The following is an 18,753-nucleotide window of genomic DNA, read 5'->3' on the forward strand; positions in this document are numbered from 1 at the left end:
TGGGAAATACAAACGTGTTTGATTGTTGCTCTTCAAATGGTAATAAATGTGTCCGAAATCACAAATAAAATGCTTCAGTGCAGTGTTTTGTAAAACCCTACACAAAAGATTAGAGAATATTGCAAAACCAGAAAGCGGCATGATAAGCCCAATGCCAGCTGGACAGCTCTAGTCCCACCAGACACCTCCCAAAGGCTTTAGAAAAATCAATGAAAACATCAGGCCAGATGCCACTCGATAGCTAGCGGCAAAGTTGCCTGCTCAGATTTGCACAGAACCAACCCAGCATCAGTGTCTGCTCTCCCATTGACTCGGGGAATGGAAATTGTTCTCCCCCGGACGGTAAATGCTGCTCGCCCTGATGCCCAGGGGGAAGCTGGGTGTGTGGGGACAGTGCAGAATGCGCTAAGAGGGACCCTGCCCTGCAGACCTGAGAGGAGGATTTTAAGCAATAACCTGTCCCTTTTCCAGGCTGTAGTAGCATCTAAACTCCTCTGGCAGTTGAAACATAATGTGGGAGGACTCTGGGCTTGTGTGTGACAGGCATACTCATGCTGGTGACTGTGCTGGAATTACATGGGTAAGTCAGCAAGCGCTTACCAAGCAGAGCAAGGCGTTGCACAGTTGCCCGGGGAAAAGCATCAGGCTCTGTACCAGCTGTGCTGTCGAGCAGTAATGATGGTCACTAGCTCTTGAGGAAAAGGGGATCCCTCCCTACAGCGAGCACCATGCCTGCTAGTGCGCAGACTCTCCTGCTTGGAACTGCCGAGCCAGGGAGCTAAGGTACCGTCTCAGAGGAGTCACAGCAGTTGTGCTGAGTCAGCGTTTCAAGTTGTGTCAGTGGTTCTTTAGATGTAGATAACAAAGACCAGCACACAGGCAGACCCCAGGGGTTGCCTCTGCACTAACCCTTAGAATATGGAGGACATGGAATGTACTTGCCTTCTATGCTGGAGATGAGTGAAACAGTCATGGGGGCAGCTGCCCCCTCTTACCTCCTGCTCCCTCCCACTCCAGAATAGCAATCCCCCAGTCTCCTGCTTCTCCCCCACAAAGCACTGGAACCACCTCACCCCCTGCATAAAGGAGCCTATTGCTTCTCCTGCCTTGTAGCAGGTCTGGACCTATGTCCTACTCAGCACTGGTCCAGCCTCCTTCGCCAGCGCCTGACCCACCTGGCCATCTCACCCCTGGCATGGGTAATGGGGAGACTTTCTCAACACTGGGGGGAAGGACGCAGTGTGGTTTGGGGGCAGAGCCTCTCCTAGGGGCCAGAAACCCTCCATAGACCAGCACCTGGTTAGCAGGCTGCTTGCTTAGGAATGAGCGGAAGCCCAGCTGCCATTCACAGGTTTCCAAAGGGATAAGAGCAGCCCGCGCACAGATGAAGAGTGTTCGTACAGCTCTGTGGCAGCGCCAAGGATGATGGGTCCCCGTGGCAGTTTTAGAAGTTCACGCTAATATACCGTTGACACGGTTTCCCATTTGTACTGAAAACGGACCAGGGCAGGGCCTCTTGCGGGAGTTTGTCAGCTGGTCGGGGGTTTTAAAACAGAACACCTGAAAAATACCACAGTGCAACATACCAGTTGTGGGCTCCTGTTCCCAACCACAGCTAGTGGCAATGATGTAGGCTGGGAATGCAACGTGTGCCTGAGGACAGGACGCTGCACCTAGGCCAGCGCACCAACGCACCTGGGAAAGGTGCTGCAAGCAAACAAGCATTGACCCAGGGCTGGGGACACCAGCTACCAAGGGAAATAGGGGCCTGCCAAAAGCCAGTGTTGTCAGTGGGCCTCATTAGTCACATCAGAGGCTTGGTCTCAGCCCCTGCATTATCATCACCACCGAATATCAGCTCTGGGGAAGGGTCCCACAGTGGAGCTTAAAGCAGGTTTGAAAGCCCAGCTTGGGGAACACAAAGCAGCACCCTGGCAGTTGTTGAACAGGTAGTCATGGGAACAATGTCAGAGAAGTCAGGCCTTGCTGTGGGATTTAACACAACCAGTGCATTAAATTAACATCAAATCTAAGTCTGCTGCAATGCCTTCCTCCCCCCGCTCTGGAAAGGGAAAAGGTCCCTTTACAGCCCGCATGGAAAATAAAATGGCTGTAACTGATAATAAGCAACTGTAGAAATGGAGTGTGATGGGGCATCCCCCCACACTAGCATGGATGGGGTCAAGTGGCAAGAGAGGCCAAGGAGCCTTAGGCTGCACCTGCTGGGGAGCTACAGGGGCAGTGAGCCTGGTGGAGATCACAGCCCACCCGGGCAGGAACAGGTAGGGGAGGAGGGGGTTGCAGGGAGATGAGCCTGCAGGCACCCTCCCTGGTACAAGTGGGACAGTAGCGCGTGACAAAGGCAGGCTTGGACACAGCCCCAGGGAAGGAGGAGCAGTAAAGGGTGACAGGGACAGACCTGACGTGCTGGGCTGAGGGTCCCTGGATTGGAGATTGGTGTAGAGGGCAGGCCTAGGTTCCCCTACCAGCCCGTGCGGGAGTGGCGCAGGCAGTGCACTGCAGATGGAGACGGCCTGAGCCTTTGAGGAAGGGAGACTGAGGGTGACCTGACCAGAGGGCTAAGCCATGAAGGAGCAGCACTGCAGAGAGCAAAGGGCTGCAGTGAAAGTGACAGAGGCAACAGGCTGACCGACCGCCAGACAGTGGCGAGCTAGTTCCCCAGAAGAGCCACAAGGAGGCGCTGCCGAGCAGTGAGTAGCAGACCCTGTGACACTGAGCAAAGGGTTTTTTAAAAGCCATTGTCAGGACCTAGCCACTGACTTTACCGGTACAGATGGGGGCATACGTTTCAAAGGGGAAACAGCAGCAGCAGAACTACACAGTCCATGCCAATAAGTGTAGCAGTACCACTCTGGGTCCATGGAGATGCATTTAACCCCCTCGGGCTGCACGGCTCTCGTGTGTCCATTGCACACAATCACGTGGGGACTCCACACACCACCACTCCTACGGTGCTCATTACTATTTACATCATGCCCCTGTGCTTTCCTCAGCAAATGGCTGCATTTCAATGCATTTCAGAACCGTGTCAGTTTTCTGCAGCACACACAGCACAATGCAAGTCCTGGGCTCAGGGCTGGATCTTGGACATTTAAAAACTCAGTCACGTGAATTCCCTTCCGCATGGTAGGACATGGACACTGACTGCCACGAGAGAGGGGCAGCGAGTGGGTTATACTTCTCCCTCTTCCCACACAACATGCCCCACCAGATGAACATGCCTGAGGCTGTACATGGCCATTGAGTGTCGCCAGCTTTTGCTCTGATGAAGTCGTGGGTCCAGTGTCTGGTCTCACACCTGCTGGTCGCTAGCGTGAACCCAGGGACTTGTGTAGCTAGCCTGACTTACACTGGTGAAGGGAGAGAAGACTGGCTGCTGGTGTTTATGTGGAAAATAGCCTCAACCACAGTCTGCTTCTGTTCCCAGTGATTAAAAACCTGCTGCCTCCATCTCCCTAGCCCGTGCAGAGTCTGTGGGGTGGGCCCAGGATATACATGGCTCAATGATGCTGGCAAAGCCAGCACAGACCTTGCTTGTTCCTTCACCTTCTGGCTCCTGCTTGGTTGTGAGTGGCCGAATCTGAGTGCTGTAATCATCAAGTTCTCCCTGGCGCCCATCACATTGTGGGAGGCAGAACAGTAACTTTGCTGCAGTGGGAGGAATCCTGTAGCACCACTGTGGTGTTTGATGCTCCATTAATTTACACTTGGCCAGGGGGTAGTTCATGGTTCACTGTCAAATGCTAAAGAGACACTGGGGCTGAGCAATTCAAAGCCCCCTCAGGGGTCTCAATGTACAAATCCAATGAAAATAACTGGGAAGTGGGCACCCACATTCGGAAGCCCCATGCCCTAGAACGTGAGTGTATATTATTGAATGTCTAACATTTTCCTGTGCATCTCTTACATGTGTTTGACTGGGACCCGCTGCCGTCTGTCCGTGCAGTCACATTCCTCCTTGACCATCCATCCAGAAGGGTTTGAAGCCAGCTTGAGCCCTTTCTCCTGACAAACGGGGCAGCAAGCCGTGAGTCCCTTCGCTCGACAGCTTGGGCAGGTCAGGACGAGCTGCCGGCAGTGCAGGCTGGAGCACAGTTTGTACTGATCCCAGAGCGTCCTGCAGTACCTGCATTCTGGGGAGAGGAGAAGTGGAGTTAAAACCCATCCTGCCTTGTTTATCCCACTTGCACTGGGGCACTGTGCTTTCCTGATAGGCAATCCAGCTCTGCCTTGACAATGTCCTGCAGTCTGGGCTGAATGGGCTGCCAAAATTCATTCAAATGGTGATCCTTCATCTTCCAGGGTATTGCAGTCTCACTCTGACCCTGCTTCCCTGCCCTTCCTCGTCAGAATGAGAACTAGCCCCTGCCCACAAAAGGGGCTTTTTACTTTGATTTCGATGCTAACAAGCTTAAGGCAAACTCCTTCCTGCCATCCAGGGCCCCATGCGCAGGAGCTGGCTGTCCCTAGGCAGTGGCCCGGGCCTCCCTGTGGCTCTCGTGTGCAAACAGGAATGGTAGGGCTGCATTTGGAATCTGCTCTCAGGCTTTGGGGGACAGAGTCCTAAGGCTACATATCCCTAAACAACCCAGCACACAACTTGTCTTTTACTGAGCAGCTCTCCTCCAGACTCCACTGCAATGCTGGGAGCTAACCTGACTAGTCCAGCGGGCAGCTGCTCACTGAGCCGTGCCGCTTCCCCTTCAGTCCCTCTTGAGCACGGCCAGGGCCTCAGAAGGACATTTTATTCCCAGCACTACGCCGGTCACCTTCCAGATGGATCAACTTATGGCAAATGAATAAGTCGAGTCAGCTGCGATTGAGCTCAAAGTGGTTCTCTATCCAGAGACAGCAGCACCATCCTCTGAGCATAAGAAAGCACTGACTCCTCTTCAGATGTAGCAGAAAAGCCACAGGCAAGCTTAGCCCAAGTCCTTTGCTGGTCACCTCTCACCAGCAAGCTGGAGCCGAACAGCTGAAGCGCCGCCCAGCTGGAAAGCCAGGGTGTGTTCACCCATCTTCAACTTTTACTAGCGTGAAATACAATTCTCTGGGCTGCATAAGCCTTGAAAGCCAGGAACAGCCAAGTGCCCCGTGGGCTGTTGCTACCAGGTTTTCTGGTTAGTGGACTCCAAATAGTGGCTCGGTCTCTAGTGCTGTGCTGGCTCAGAATGGTTTGATCAGTGTCAAGGGGCTAGTCGTGCTAGCGACCTACATTACTAGCGGCTCCTCCCCATGGGACAGTGTGCTGTGCTGTCCATGACGTCACAGAAACATTATCTCGTGGCCCCTGCCCTGCCAGCCCTGCGTGCAGACAACCTCCCCCTCACTCCTGATCACAGAGATCCCTGGGCCATTGGCAGTCAGAAACGCCGTATTAGGAAAGCATTTGTAGCGGGATGGTTACCTGCTCCTGGCCTGAAAGGGTTAAAAGCCAGCCCTTGGAGAGGGCTGGGGCTGGGAGCCTTAGGCTGGGCTGATTGAGAGGCAGTCTCAGCTGTGGCCACGCCCCAGACTCAGCTGGCCCTATAAAGGCAGGGAAGCCAGGGGCAGACAGACAGGTTCTCTCTGGTCTGAGAGGGAGCAGGGCCTGGCTGCAGGGAGCTTAACTAAGTGCCTAGAGTGGAGCAGGGCTGGGGAAAGGCCAAGGGAGCTGGGGAGCTCCGGCCTAGGAAAGCCCCAGGCTGCGGGCCTAGGGTAAGGCCAAAGGGGCATTTGAGTTGCAGGAGGCAGCCCAGGGGTAGGCCAAGGCAGCAGGTCCGAACCCCTTTGCCTGTGATGAGTGGCTGATACTGCAGTCTGCCCCAGTGAATGGGGACTAGATGGAGACTGGGCAGTAGCCAAGACTGAGGCGAAGTGGGGGTAGTGGGTGGGGGTTCCCCTAGGAGGGGGAGACCCAGAACTGTGGGGGTACTGCCAGGGGCAGCACCCAGAGAAAGGGGCACCGGGTCCTGGGAGGAACACGAGGCCAGTGGCAAGGCGGATCACTTGCCTGCAGAGGGCGCTCCAAGGCTGGGAGAACTAATTCCCAAGGACAACCAGCAGGAGGCGCCGCAGGGGTGAGTCCTGCACTTCTACAGCATTCCATGGATTTTTAGCTGTCCTTAAAGCAATTCAGTAGCTGGAAACAAGGCAGCAAGGCCAGCACCCCTGAGCCCAGCCTGCTCTCTGCTGCGGGTGCTCCCCAGGCCACAGTATGCGAGCCACTGTCCTAGAGGGCTCTGGGGTGACTCTGACAGCTCTCATTCTGTGATCTGAGACGTGATGGCCCTACCTGCAATGACATCTTCATTGGCAGAGATGGTGTAACGTTGGTCAAACACAAACAGCTTCCCCCGGTAGAACCCATCCGGAAACTCTTCCAGGTACTTGTGGATGCCACCCTTGAGCTGGTAAACCTCCCTGCATGCAGCCTGTTGAAAACAAAGCACCAGAACCCTAGCTTAGGCTGTCCCAGAAGGCTGTGCCAGACTGCCCAGTGCACGCACAGGGAACCAGACGCCTAGGAAAAGGAGCAATATCCCGGTGACAGCCATAAGACCCATGTGCCCATGGTGAGTCCCTACTGGGTATTTCTGTGGCTGCCAATATTGAATAGTGGCTGATTGACACGGGGCCAAAGGGTCACTGCGTCTGCGGTTACTGAACGGTGTTTGTGGAAATCCAGCCCAGCTCCAGGCCCAAGAGGACACTAGGTTGAAGAACGGTCGCTGCATTATACAGTAACAGCTCTTAGGGCCAGATTCGCCCATCACTTACACCAGTTTTACACCAGTGTAATTCTAGGGACTTCAGTGGATTTCCTCTGGGTTTACACTGGTGTAAATGGATCACGCCTCATATCTCCAGAGAAAGTTTATCTGGACTGATCTCTTGCTCTCTCTGGCCAGGGGATAAGGAATAGAGATGTGAGAGAGGGAGGCTGGTCAGGCGGACGGGGTGCTAGACTAGGACCTGGGAGATCTAGACTCCATGTCCAGCTCTGCCACTGATCCATTCTGACACCTCAGGCCAGTCACTTAATCTATCTAGTTCCGCAGTTCCCTGTCTGTGAAAGAGGATAAGCCTTCAGAGCTTCCCAGGAGTCTTGTGAGGATTATGACTGTGAGGTGCTCTGATACTGGGGTGATGAGCGCATGGCACAGGGCAGCTGGCCCCGAAGGCAGTCAGCTCCCAGCCTACCTGTGCCAGGCTCTGCTGAAGAGGAGCCAGCCCAGACCCATCTGGGAATAACAGACAACCTAAGCAGCTGGGCAGTAGTTAATCAGTTAAGGAAAACCTAGGCCTTATGAAGGATGGCGTGGGCTCAGGCAGGAAGTACCCAGGGAATGAACTCCTCAGGGGAGCTGGCTAGGCAGCTGCTCCCAGAGGGCTCTCCCTAGACAACATAGACTTCGGGGAAGAGAAACGGTCCCCAGAACACAGAAAGAGAATGCTCTCAATGGGAAAGTTTCTCAGGGGAGCTGGTGAGGGGGGTCACCGGAAAAGGAAACGTGCTCCTGAGTGGGAGAGGCTCTGAAAAGGAGGATGGATGCCACGTCTCAGTGAAACCTGATCCCAACGGAAGGACTTCACCGGGAAGCAGCAGGAGCCCCAGATCAGAGGAATTACATGTTCTTCTGAGAAAGGGCTGTCATAGAATCATAGGACTGGAAGGGACCTCGAGAGGTCATCTAGTCTGGTCCCCTGCACTCATGGCAGGACTAAGTATTATCTAGATCATTCCTGACAGGGGTTTGTCCAACCTGCTCTTAAAAATCTCCAATGATAGAGATTCCACAATCTCCCTAGGCAATTTATTCCAGTGCTTAACCACCCTGACAGGAAGTTTTTCCTAATGACCAACCTAAACCTCCCTTGCTGCAATTTAAGCCCATTGCTACTTGTCCTATCCTCAGAGAAGAACAACAATTTTTCTCCCTCCTCCTTGTAACAACCTTTTATGTACTTGAAAACTGTATCCCGTCCCCTCTCAGTCTTCTCTTTTCCAGATAAACAAACCCATTTTTCCCCCCAATCTTCCCTCATGGGTCATGTTTTCTAGACCTTTAATCATGTTTGTTGCTCTTCTCTGGACTTTCTCCAATTTGTTCACATCTTTCCTAAAATGTGGTGCCTGGAACTGGACACAATACTCCAGTTGAGGTCTAATCAGTGTGGAGTAGAGCGGAAGGATTACTTCTCGTGTCTTGCTTACAATACTCCTGCTAATACATCCCAGAATGATGTTTGCTTTTTTTGCAATGGTGTTACACTGTTGACTCATATTTAGCTTGTGGTCCACTATGACCCCCAGATCCCTTTCTGCAGTACTCCTTCCTAGGCAGTCATTTCCCATCTTGTAGGTGTGCAACTGATTGTTCCTTCCTAAGTGGAGTACTTTGCATTTGTCCTTATTGAATTTCATCCTGTATCCTTCAGACCATTTCTCCAGATCATTTTGAATTTTAATCCTACCCTCCAAAGCACTTGCAACTCCTCCCAGCTTGGTATCATCCGCAAACTGTATAAATGTACTCTGTATGCCATTATCTTAATCACTGATGAAGATATTAAACAGAACCGGACCCAGAACTGATCCCTGCAGGACCCCACTCGTTACGCCCTTCCAGCATGGCTGTGAACCACTGGTAACTACTCTCTGGGAATGGTTTTCCAACCAGTTTTGTACCCACCTTATAGTAGCTCCATCTAGGTTGCATTTCCCTAGTTTGTTTATGGTTTGACCTCTAGGGGGACCTAGACCCAAGAGGAGAGAGACCCTACCCTGGCTCCAGAAGAGAGTTCCGGAGTGCAGAGGGCCTCGCTGGTACAGGACCTGGACATAAGCGGATTTTATGGACTAAGATTTACACAGCCCCTTCCCCATCCAGCGAGGATGCTGGGGTGGAGGCCTGTTTGTGTAATATTCCACCTTTGGGTTACGTAAACTAGACCCGGCAGGGGCATTCTTCAAGATACATAAGCCTCACTGGACTGGCACAGGAGCCAGCAAACAGAGCTGTAAACAGGGGAGTTTGAGTGGGAGTTTGCAGGGGGAGTTTGGGGGAAGACTAAGAGAGGCAGGCAAGTATCAGGGAGTAGCCATGTTAGTCTGCATCTACAAAAACAACGAGGAGTCTGGTGGCACCTTAAAGACTAACAGATTTATTTGGGCATAAGCTTTCGTGGGTAAAAACCTCAGTTCTTCAGATGCAGAGGTAGGCAGAGGATCAGACAGGCTAGTGAAGGTGGAGGGAGGGTGCAGTGTTCTAGCAGTGTTTTGGTGCTTATTGGGGGTTTGTTGTGCTGTGGGTGGTGGTGTTTTGGTTTGTGTTTCCCAGATTCATAGGATTTAGGTGAGAAGGCTATGACAGATACAGAGGCAGCAATGGTAGTGACCCAAGCAGTGGAAGACACAATGAAGATGACTGGATGTGGAACCTGTGGCATGTACATGATCCTGGAGGGGGTACCTGATAAGAGTTTCGTCTGCATGAAGTGCTGCTTGATAGAGCTGATGGAAGAAAAGATCCAAGGATTGGAGATGCAGGTGGAAACTCTGGTTGAGTTTAGAAGGGGGTTCGAGCAGATGATGGAGCAAACACCTGAGGAGTCTGAATGGAAAAGCTCAGACTTGCAGATGGAAGCAGGACCAAAGAACTCTGAGGGGAGACTGCTGGGTGAGGAAAGTGGACAGTGGAAGCATATGACTAAGAGAACCAGGCAGAGGAAAAGACGGGCTAGTGAAGGAGAAATAGAGCTCAGAAACAGGTTTGCAGAGTTGGAAAATGAAGAAGGGGCACAGCAGGTGGTCGCTGAAGGCGAGAGGACAAGGAAGAAGAGAAGAGCAGCTAGTCCTATAAAAAGAGGGGAAGAGTCAGTGGAGATAACACCACCAAACATGAGCCCCAAGAGGATACGGGATGGGTTGCGGAGGATTGCAAGGGTGAATAGGAATCGAGAGGACTTGCAGCCAGAGGGAACAGGGGATAGACCAGAGAATCACACAGTCACCAGGAAAAGGCAGGTCTACGTGATTGGGGACTCCTTACTGAGAAGAATAGACAGGCCTGTAACTAGAGCTGATCCGGAGAACAGAAGAGTGTGCTGTCTGCTGGGTGCTAAGATATGGGATGTGGACCCTAACGGAAGCGGGAAAGAATCCACTGATTATCCTTCATGTGGGAACGAATGATACAGCTAGATTCTCGCTGGAACGTATCAAGGGAGACTATGCCAGGCTGGGGAAGACGCTTAAGGAAATCGAGGCTCAGGTGATCTTCAGTGGGATTCTGCCTGTTCCTAGAGAAGGGCAACAAAGGTGTGACAAGATTATGACGATCAACAGATGGCTCAGGCAGTGGTGCGATAAGGAAGGCTTTGGGATGTATGGCCACTGGGAGGCATTCATGGACAGAGGACTGTTCTCTCGGGATGGACTTCACATTAGTAGAGAGGGAAATAGACTTCTAGGATGGAGGCTGGCACAACTGATTAAGAGAGCTTTAAACTAGAAATTGGAGGGAGATGTCCAGGTAATCTCCATGCTGGAATTTAACATTGAGAAGGAAGAAAACAAAGTAAGAAAGGATACAGCCGTGGGTATGAGAATGGACGTAAGGAGGAAGGGTTGTGTAGATACCAGTCTAATAGGTGACACTGGCGGTAGAATGTCTCTGCCTAAATCGGGTAAAGAATGTGAGCAAAGCCAAACAGCAAAAATTAAGATGTTTGTACACCAATGCGAGGAGCCTAGGTAACAAAATGGAGGAACTAGAGTTACTGGGTGCAGGAAGTGAAACTGGATATTATAGGGATAACAGAAACATGGTGGAATAGTAGTCATGACTGGAGTACAGGTATTGAAGGGTATGTGCTGTTTAGGAAAGACAGAAATAAAGGCAAAGGAGGTGAAGTAGCATTGTATATCAATGATGAGGTAGACTGTAAAGAAATAAGAAGGGATGGAATGGATAAGAGAGTCTGGGCAAAAATCACATTGAGGAAGAAAGTTACTAGATCCTCCCCTGGGATAGTGCTTGGGGTGTGCTATAGACCACCGGGATCTGATTTGGATATGGATAGAGACCTCTTTAATGAAGTAAATACTAATAGGAATTGTGTGATCATGGGAGACTTTAACTTTCCAGATATGGACTGGAGGACAAGTGCTAGTAATAATAATAGGACTCAGATTTTCCTGGATGCGATAGCTGATGGATTCCTTCACCAAGCAGTTGCTGAACCAACAAGCGGGGATGCCATTTTAGCTTTGTTTTTGGTAAGTAGTGAAGACCTCTTAGAAGAAATGGTTGTAGGGGACAACCTTGGTTCGAGCGATCATGAGCTAATTCCGTTTAAACTAAATGGAAGGATAAACAAAAAGAGATCTGTGACTAGGGGTTTTGGATTTCAAAAGGGCTAACTTTGAAAAATTAAGGAAATTAGTTAGGGAAATGGATTGGATTGAAGAACTTGGGGATCTAAAGGTGGAGGAGGACTGGAATTACGTCAAGTCAAAGTTGCAGAAACTATCAGAAGCCTGCATCCCAAGAAAGGGGAAAAAATTCATAGGCGGGAGTTGTAGACCAAGCTGGATGAGCAAGCATCTCAGAGAGGTGATTAAGAAAAAGCAGAAAGCCTACAAGGAATGGAAGATGGGAGTGATCAGCAAGGAAAGCTACCTTATTGAGGTCAGAACATGTAGGGATAAAGTGAGAAAGGCCAAAAGTCATGTAGAGTTGGACCTTGCAAAGGGAATTACAACCAACAGTAAAAGGCTCTATAGCCATATAAATAAGAAGAAAACAAAGAAAGAAGAAGTGGGACCGCTAAACACGGAGGATGGAGTGGAGGTTAAGGATAATCTAGGCATGTCCCAATATCTAAACAAATACTTTGCCTCAGTCTTTAATGAGGCTAATGAGGAACTTAGGGATAATGGTAGGATGACAAATGGGAATGAGGATATGGAGGTAGATATTACCACATCCGACGTAGAAGCCAAACTCGAACAGCTTAATGGGACTAAATGGGGGGCCCAGATAATCTTCATCCAAGAATATTAAAGGAACTGGCATATGAAATTGCAAGCCTATTAGCAAAAATTTTTTAATGAATCTGTAAACTCAGGTTGTACCGTATGACTGGAGAATTGCTAACATAGTTCTTATCTTTAAGAAAGGGAAAAAAGGTGATCCGGGCAACTACAGGCCTTTAGTTTGACATCTGTAGTATGCAAGGTTTTGGAAAAAATTTTGAAGGAGAAAGTAGTTAAGGACATTGAGGTCAACGGTAATTGGGACAAATTACAACATGGTTTTACAAAAGGTGGTTGTGCCAAACCAACCTGATCTCCTTCTTTGAGAAGGTAACAGATTTTTTAGACAAAGGAAACGCAGTGGATCTAATTTACCTCGATTTCAGTAAGGCATTCAATATGGTTCCACATGGGAAATTATTAGCTAAATTGGAAAAGATGTGGATCGATATGAAAATTGAAAGGTGGATAAGGAACTGGTTAAAGGGGAGACTACAACGAGTCGTACTGAAAGGTGAACTGTCAGGCTGAAAAGAGGTTACTAGTGGAGTTCCTCAGGGATCAGTTTTGGGACCAATCTTATTTAATCTTTTTATTACTGACCTTGGCACAAAAAGTGGGAATGTGCTAATAAAGTTTGCGGATGACACAAAGCTGGGAGGCATTGCCAATACAGAGAAGGACCGGGATATCATACAGGAAGATCTGGATGACCTTGTAAACTGGAGTAATAGTAATAGGATGAAATTTAATAGTGAAAAGTGCAAGGTCATGCATTTAGGGATTAATAACAAGAATTATTGTTATAAGCTGGGGACGCATCAGTTGGAAGTAACAGAGGAGGAGAAGGACCTCGGCGTAATGGCTGATCACAGGATGACTATGAGCCGCCAATGTGATATGGCCGTGAAAAAAGCTAATGTGGTCTTGGGATGCATCAGGCGAGGTATTTGCAATAGAGATAAGGAGGTGTTAGTACCGTTATACAAGGCACTGGTGAGACCTCATCTGGAACACTGTGTGCAGTTCTGGTCTCCCATGTTTAAGAAGGATGAATTCAAACTGGAACACGTGCAGAGAAGGGCTACTAGGATGATTCGAGGAATGGAAAACCTGTCTTATGAAAGGAGACTCAAAGAGCTTGGCTTCTTTAGCCTAACCAAAAGAAGGCTGAGGGGAGATATGATTGCTCTCTACAAATATATCAGAGTAATAAATACCAGGGAGGGAGAGGAATTATTTAAGCTCAGTACCAATATGGACACAAGAACAAATGGATATAAACTGGCTATCAGGAAGTTTAGACTTGAAATTAGACAAAGGTTTCTAACCATTAGAGGAGTGAAGTTCTGGAACAGCCTTCTAAGGGGAGTAGTGGGGGCAAAAGACATCTGGCTTCAAGACTAAGCTTGATAAATTTATGGAGGGGAAGGTATGATGGGATAGACTAATTTGGGCAATTAATTGATCTTTGATTATTAGCGGTAAATATGCCCAATGGCCTGTGATGTGACACTATATAGGGTGGGATCTGAGTTACTACAGAGAATTCTTTCCTGGGTGTCTGGCTGGTGAGTCTTGCCCACATGCTCAGGGTTTAGCTGATCGCCATATTTGGGGTCGGGAAGGAATTTTCCTCCAGGGCAGATTGGCAGAGGCCCTGGGGGTTTTTCGCCTTCCTCTGCAGCGTGGGGCACAGGTCACTTGCTGGAAGATTCTCTGCACCTGAAGTCTTTAAACCACGATTTGAGGACTTCAATGGCTCAGACACAGGTTTGATACAGGAGTGAGTGGGTGAGATTCTGTGGCCTGCGTTCTGCAGGAGGTCAGACTAGATGATCATAATGGTCTCTTCTGACCTTAAAGTCTATGATTCTACTGAAAGCCCAATAGGGGAAAGTGAGGCCTAGACGTAATTGTGACGCTGCACCAGGCTGCCATGGGGTGCTCCAGGGGCAAGGGGACCCCGTTACAGGGCAGTGTAAGCATATGAATATACATTTGTGGCCAAGAGAACAAAGCAACACAACAGGAAGGGGGAAGGTTACCCACACTTTGAGCCTGGGCCTCAAGCTTCTCTTCCCAGAAAACAGGATCCTGGAAGTACCTGAGTCTGCCCTCAGCTGCAGGAGGTGCATGTGTATATATGACATGCCTCTCCACCCAAGCAGGAAGTACATGGAGTTACCCAGCATTCCTTGCACAACAAACCCAGGCTCTACATAGGTCAGACTGTAAAAGGAGAGGTGGGGCGGGGCTGAAAATTGAGGTGCCCCCCCATTGCGATTCTCATTGGACAGGGGGCTCCAATCTGGAATGGGTGTTTTGGGCACAAGCCTTCTGCCCTTCTTCTGATTCCCATCAGACGTACAAACACGATGGGCCTGACACTCTATCCACCCTATAGAACACAACTTCACCAACCAGCAACAGAAAAAGCCACCCCATATAGTCCTTCCCGGGCTGGGCAATGACTGCCCCAAGACCCTGACCCACGTGCCCCCAGAATGGCCCCTCACCTTGGTCCTGAGGTAGGCGGAGCCGCGCTCACAGCGGATCCCTCCTGTACAGTACATCAATACGCGCTTGTTTTTAAAAAGCTCAAGATTGTTGTCTACGTAGCTGGGGAAGTAGCTGAACTTCCTGATGTCTGGAGCCAGGCAGCCCTGGAAATGACCCTGTAACAAGAAGAGACGGCTGTGTGATCGACAGCGCTGGAGAAAGGGGAGAGAACCCTCCAGGTCACTGCAGCTACTTTGGCTCCTCTAAGGGTATTTAGGCACCTAACTTCCACTGATTTCAATGGGAATTAGTTAAGCGCCTAAATACCTTTGTGCCTCACAGCATCTGGAATCTGGTCCTATAGCCAAGACATCCTACCCTGTCACCCCAGTGTGAAGGGATCTACCGAGGCTCCTCTCTGCGGCTGGAGGATGGGGACTTGGTCAGGATGTCTCTCTGCTGCACTATGGCCAAGGCAGGGTGGGCTTTGGCTGGCTCAGCTAGATTTCAATGGCTTTTCTCTGTTGTTAAAGCTTTGGCGTCCCCCGTCTGTTTCACATCAGACTACACATGCTGCTCCATGCTGCAGGACAGTGTGCTGTGCACTGCGCTGTAGGACCACCCCTCAGCATGGCCCTGAGAAGCCAGGCAGGTCCTTTGCTGCTTGGGGCGATGTACCATTCGTGAACTGGCACCAGGAGAGAGCTGCAAGGTAGCATGGCAATCCCTTCCCCTCAGTCACATCACCCACACATGCGGACAGGGTGAAATGATCCCCCCACTCACCACCACCACCATCTCGCAGGGAGCAAATGCACAGCACTTACTATTTTACTTTCATAAAAGTTCCTGCAGTCCAGTAAAATGGTGTCGCTTTGTGCTTGAGGAGCCTGAGATAAATATTTTTCTACTTCTTTATGAAATTCCTCAGGGGATAAATGGATTCCTAGAAATAAAACACCACATCGAAAGAAGCTCTGAAAAGCTGAGCTGATTTAAATGCTGACCAGCTGAGCAATTCCGCTTGGCCTCCCCCTAACCCAGCAGTGACCCATGTGTATGAGCTTCTCTGGGAAGTGAGCGCTGCTGAAATGTCAGCTGGTCTCAGCCCAAACGTACTGGGCACATTTCTCTGTGACATCACTCCACAGGCTCAGTGAATGAACAAATGCATCACAGCAGGAGTCAAGGGCAAAAAGGATGCCAAGCTGTCATCTGTCTTAGAGTGGGCTGGGTGGAACAGCAGTGCTGATCCTCTGCTGCCTTGCCCGGTCATTTACACCCCTCGTGTGCAAAACACTGGCCTGCTGACTGGTGGCCTTTTACACTCACTCCACCGGGGGTAAATGGTGACACAAGGTGCAGGGCTGGGGAGGATCAGGCCCTGAATGGTCTGGGCCAGCAGGGTCTGAACAAAGGTCGCACAAAGGTATCCCCACCTGCCGCCTCTACACTAATGAGCCTGACCTAGAGGAGGTATCAAGAAGTGGCTCACGCAGAGCCAAGCTGCTCTATTATGTCAATGTAAGCCCAGACGAACTCCACTGCTCTCCACAGCATCTCCGAGCAACAGCACCCTTGGGGGTCATTTGTCTTTGTAGAGGGCCCCGTCACATCTAAGGGAACAGGCTGGCTCGCCTGCCAATGGCGCCAAAGACTGGATAACAATGCCATGTTTACAGAAAGCTACCCTGGGGGGCAGCACACATGCTCATGAAAGGTGTTGCATTGTCAGCCTTGGAGAATGAAGCAGATCAGGCTGGCTCAGCAATCAGTGGCTTGGCTTAGTGAGCAGCTCTGTAGCTTCATTTGTAATGTAGATGTTTATGGTCATTCAAGTCTACCGACTACTGGGGCCATTGTCCGCAGGCAGCGCCTTATGCTTTTCGGACATGTCGCAAGAATGCCACGAACACCATTCTCCGGGTGGCTTGTAACATCCGGGATAAAATTCCACCAACCGAGGGGTGGAGGCGGCCCAGAGGCAGACCCCCATTACATGGGTTGGTAGCTGGTATCAAGCAGAGTGCCCCAAGGGTCAGCCCTGGGGCCGATTTTCTTCATTAATGATCTGGAGGATGGCGTGGATTGCACCCTCAGCAAGTTTGCAGATGACACTAAACTGGGAAGAGTGGTAGATACGCTGGAGGGTAGGGACAGGATACAGAGGGACCTAGACAAATTAGAGGATTGGGCCAAAAGAAATCTAATGAGGTTCAACAAGGACAAGTGCAGAGTCCTGCACTTAGGAAGGAAGAATCCCATGCACTGCTACAGACTAGGGACCGAGTGGCTAGGCAGCAGTTCTGCAGAAAAGCACCTAGGGGTTACAGTGGACAAGAAGCTGGATACAAGTCAACAGTATGCCCTTGTTGCCAAGAAGGCTTAACAGCATTTTGGGCTGTATAAGTAGGGGCATTGCTAGCAGATTGAGGGACATGATCATTCCCCTCTATTTGACATTGGTGAGGCCTCATCTGGAGTACTGTGTCCAGTTTTGGGCCACACACTACAAGAAGGATGTGGAAAAATTGGAAAGAGTCCAGCGGAGGGCAACAAAAATGATTAGGGGGCTGGAGCACATGAGTTATGAGGAGAGGCTGAGGGAACTGGGATTGTTTAGTCTGCAGAAGAGAAGAATGAGGGGGGATTTGATAGCTGCTTTCAACTCCCTTAAAGGGGATTCCAAAGAGGATGGATCTAGACTGTTCTCAGTGGCAGCAGATGACAGAACAAGGAGCAATGGTCTCAAGTTGCAGTGGGGGGGGGGTCTAGGTTGGATATTAGGAAAACTTTTTCACTAGGAGGGTAGTGAAGCACTGGAATGGGTTACCTAGGGAGGTGGTGAAATCTCCTTCCTTAGGCTTGACAAAGCCCTGGCTGGGATGATTTAGTTGGGGATTGGTCCTGCTTTGAGCAGGGGGTTGGACTAGATACCTCCTGAGCTCCCTTCCAACCCTGATATTCTATGTGTGATTCCTGCACACCCACTTCAGGCCCTGCTGAGACACACCAATTAAGTACCAAATAGCTGCTGCACAAGATGGAACTCCTGTGCAGCGAATGGGGGAAGCCTGCCCTGAAAGAAAAAGGATGGTTCTGTGCCTAAGGTACTGGACTGGCTAAGGCACTACCTGACTTTGCCACACACTTCCTGTGTGAGCTACTCTTCTACTGCTGGAGAACAGGAAACACAGAGGTTAAGTTTATTCCATGCTCCTGCTACCTCAAGCTGATTAGTGTAAACCGTGGCCCTGCTCTTACACTGGGATCTTCTAGCACAGACTCCTGCACCTAGGGAGAGCTCCAGTGAAACGAATGCAACTCAGTAGGACATTCAGACCCTGATCTGCAGAATCCCAGTGAAATAAACAAGGGACACCAGACATATAGGGCTGTATTAGCAAGTCATGGTGCAGGATCGGGACCTAAATGTTCTTTTGCGTCCCATTTCTTTCACTGTCCCTCGCCGCAGGTACAGAGTGTGACAGTCTGTAGCCCTATGTCCACCTCATTTTCAAGACTATGATAAATTATGTACAAACTATGTCTTGTAAGGTATCATCTGAAAACTCAGCAAAGAGTCCTGTGGCACCTTATAGACTAACAGACATATTGGAGCATGAGCTTTCGTGGGTGAATACCCACTTCTTTGGATGCATCCAAAGAAGTGGGTATTCACCCACGAAAGCTCATGCTCCAATACGTCTGTTAGTCTATAAGGTGCCACAGGACTCTTTGCTGCTTTTACAGATCCAGACTAACACAGCTACCCCTTTGATATCTGAAAACTCATAATTTGTTGATCTTTATTGTTATGGTAAAATATATGTGGCAACATTGCATGTAAAGTTATAAGATTCTGCTATATGATATTACGAAGACATATTTCAAATCTGGGAAAGTAGCCACAAAGCAATTCCTCAGAGACAAAAGGCAAAGTGACGTCTCAGCCAGGTGTCAATGAAATCAAATGGACCATCATCTGGGAAAGCAGCCATTTTGGGGCAGGAAAAAGGGTGTGAGCAAGAAATTTACATCTTGGAAAAGAAACAGCTGGACGTTCCCATCCCTACAGACTTCCTGTCTCCTGAACCCCAGCTGGAGAGGATTCTCCAAGAAAAGGAAGGGATAAGAATGGGGGACAGATGCCCTCAAAGATGTCTCCCTTCATCTCTAGTCATGGCATTGACAACACTTGAAGGATG

The 18,753-nt window shown here is 49.9% G+C and overlaps 1 protein-coding gene across 3 annotated transcripts in view; it reads right to left on the reverse strand.

Annotated features, from left to right (window-relative positions):
- TSTD2 (thiosulfate sulfurtransferase like domain containing 2) overlaps positions 1 to 18,753 on the reverse strand; it is a 46,728-nt gene that overhangs the window by 13,915 nt on the left and 14,060 nt on the right. For all 3 annotated transcript variants that reach the window (XM_054031744.1, XM_054031743.1, XM_054031745.1), the window contains exons 7-10: positions 15,373 to 15,491; positions 14,563 to 14,721; positions 6,296 to 6,434; positions 3,929 to 4,154 (exon numbers count right to left, since the gene is read on the reverse strand). In XM_054031744.1, the coding sequence (XP_053887719.1) occupies positions 3,929 to 4,154; positions 6,296 to 6,434; positions 14,563 to 14,721; positions 15,373 to 15,491 (643 nt within the window). The remainder of the gene's footprint in view (positions 1 to 3,928; positions 4,155 to 6,295; positions 6,435 to 14,562; positions 14,722 to 15,372; positions 15,492 to 18,753) is intronic.

This window comes from Malaclemys terrapin, chromosome 6, assembly GCF_027887155.1.
Source record: "Malaclemys terrapin pileata isolate rMalTer1 chromosome 6, rMalTer1.hap1, whole genome shotgun sequence".
In the NCBI taxonomy this organism is placed as follows: domain Eukaryota; kingdom Metazoa; phylum Chordata; order Testudines; family Emydidae; genus Malaclemys; species Malaclemys terrapin.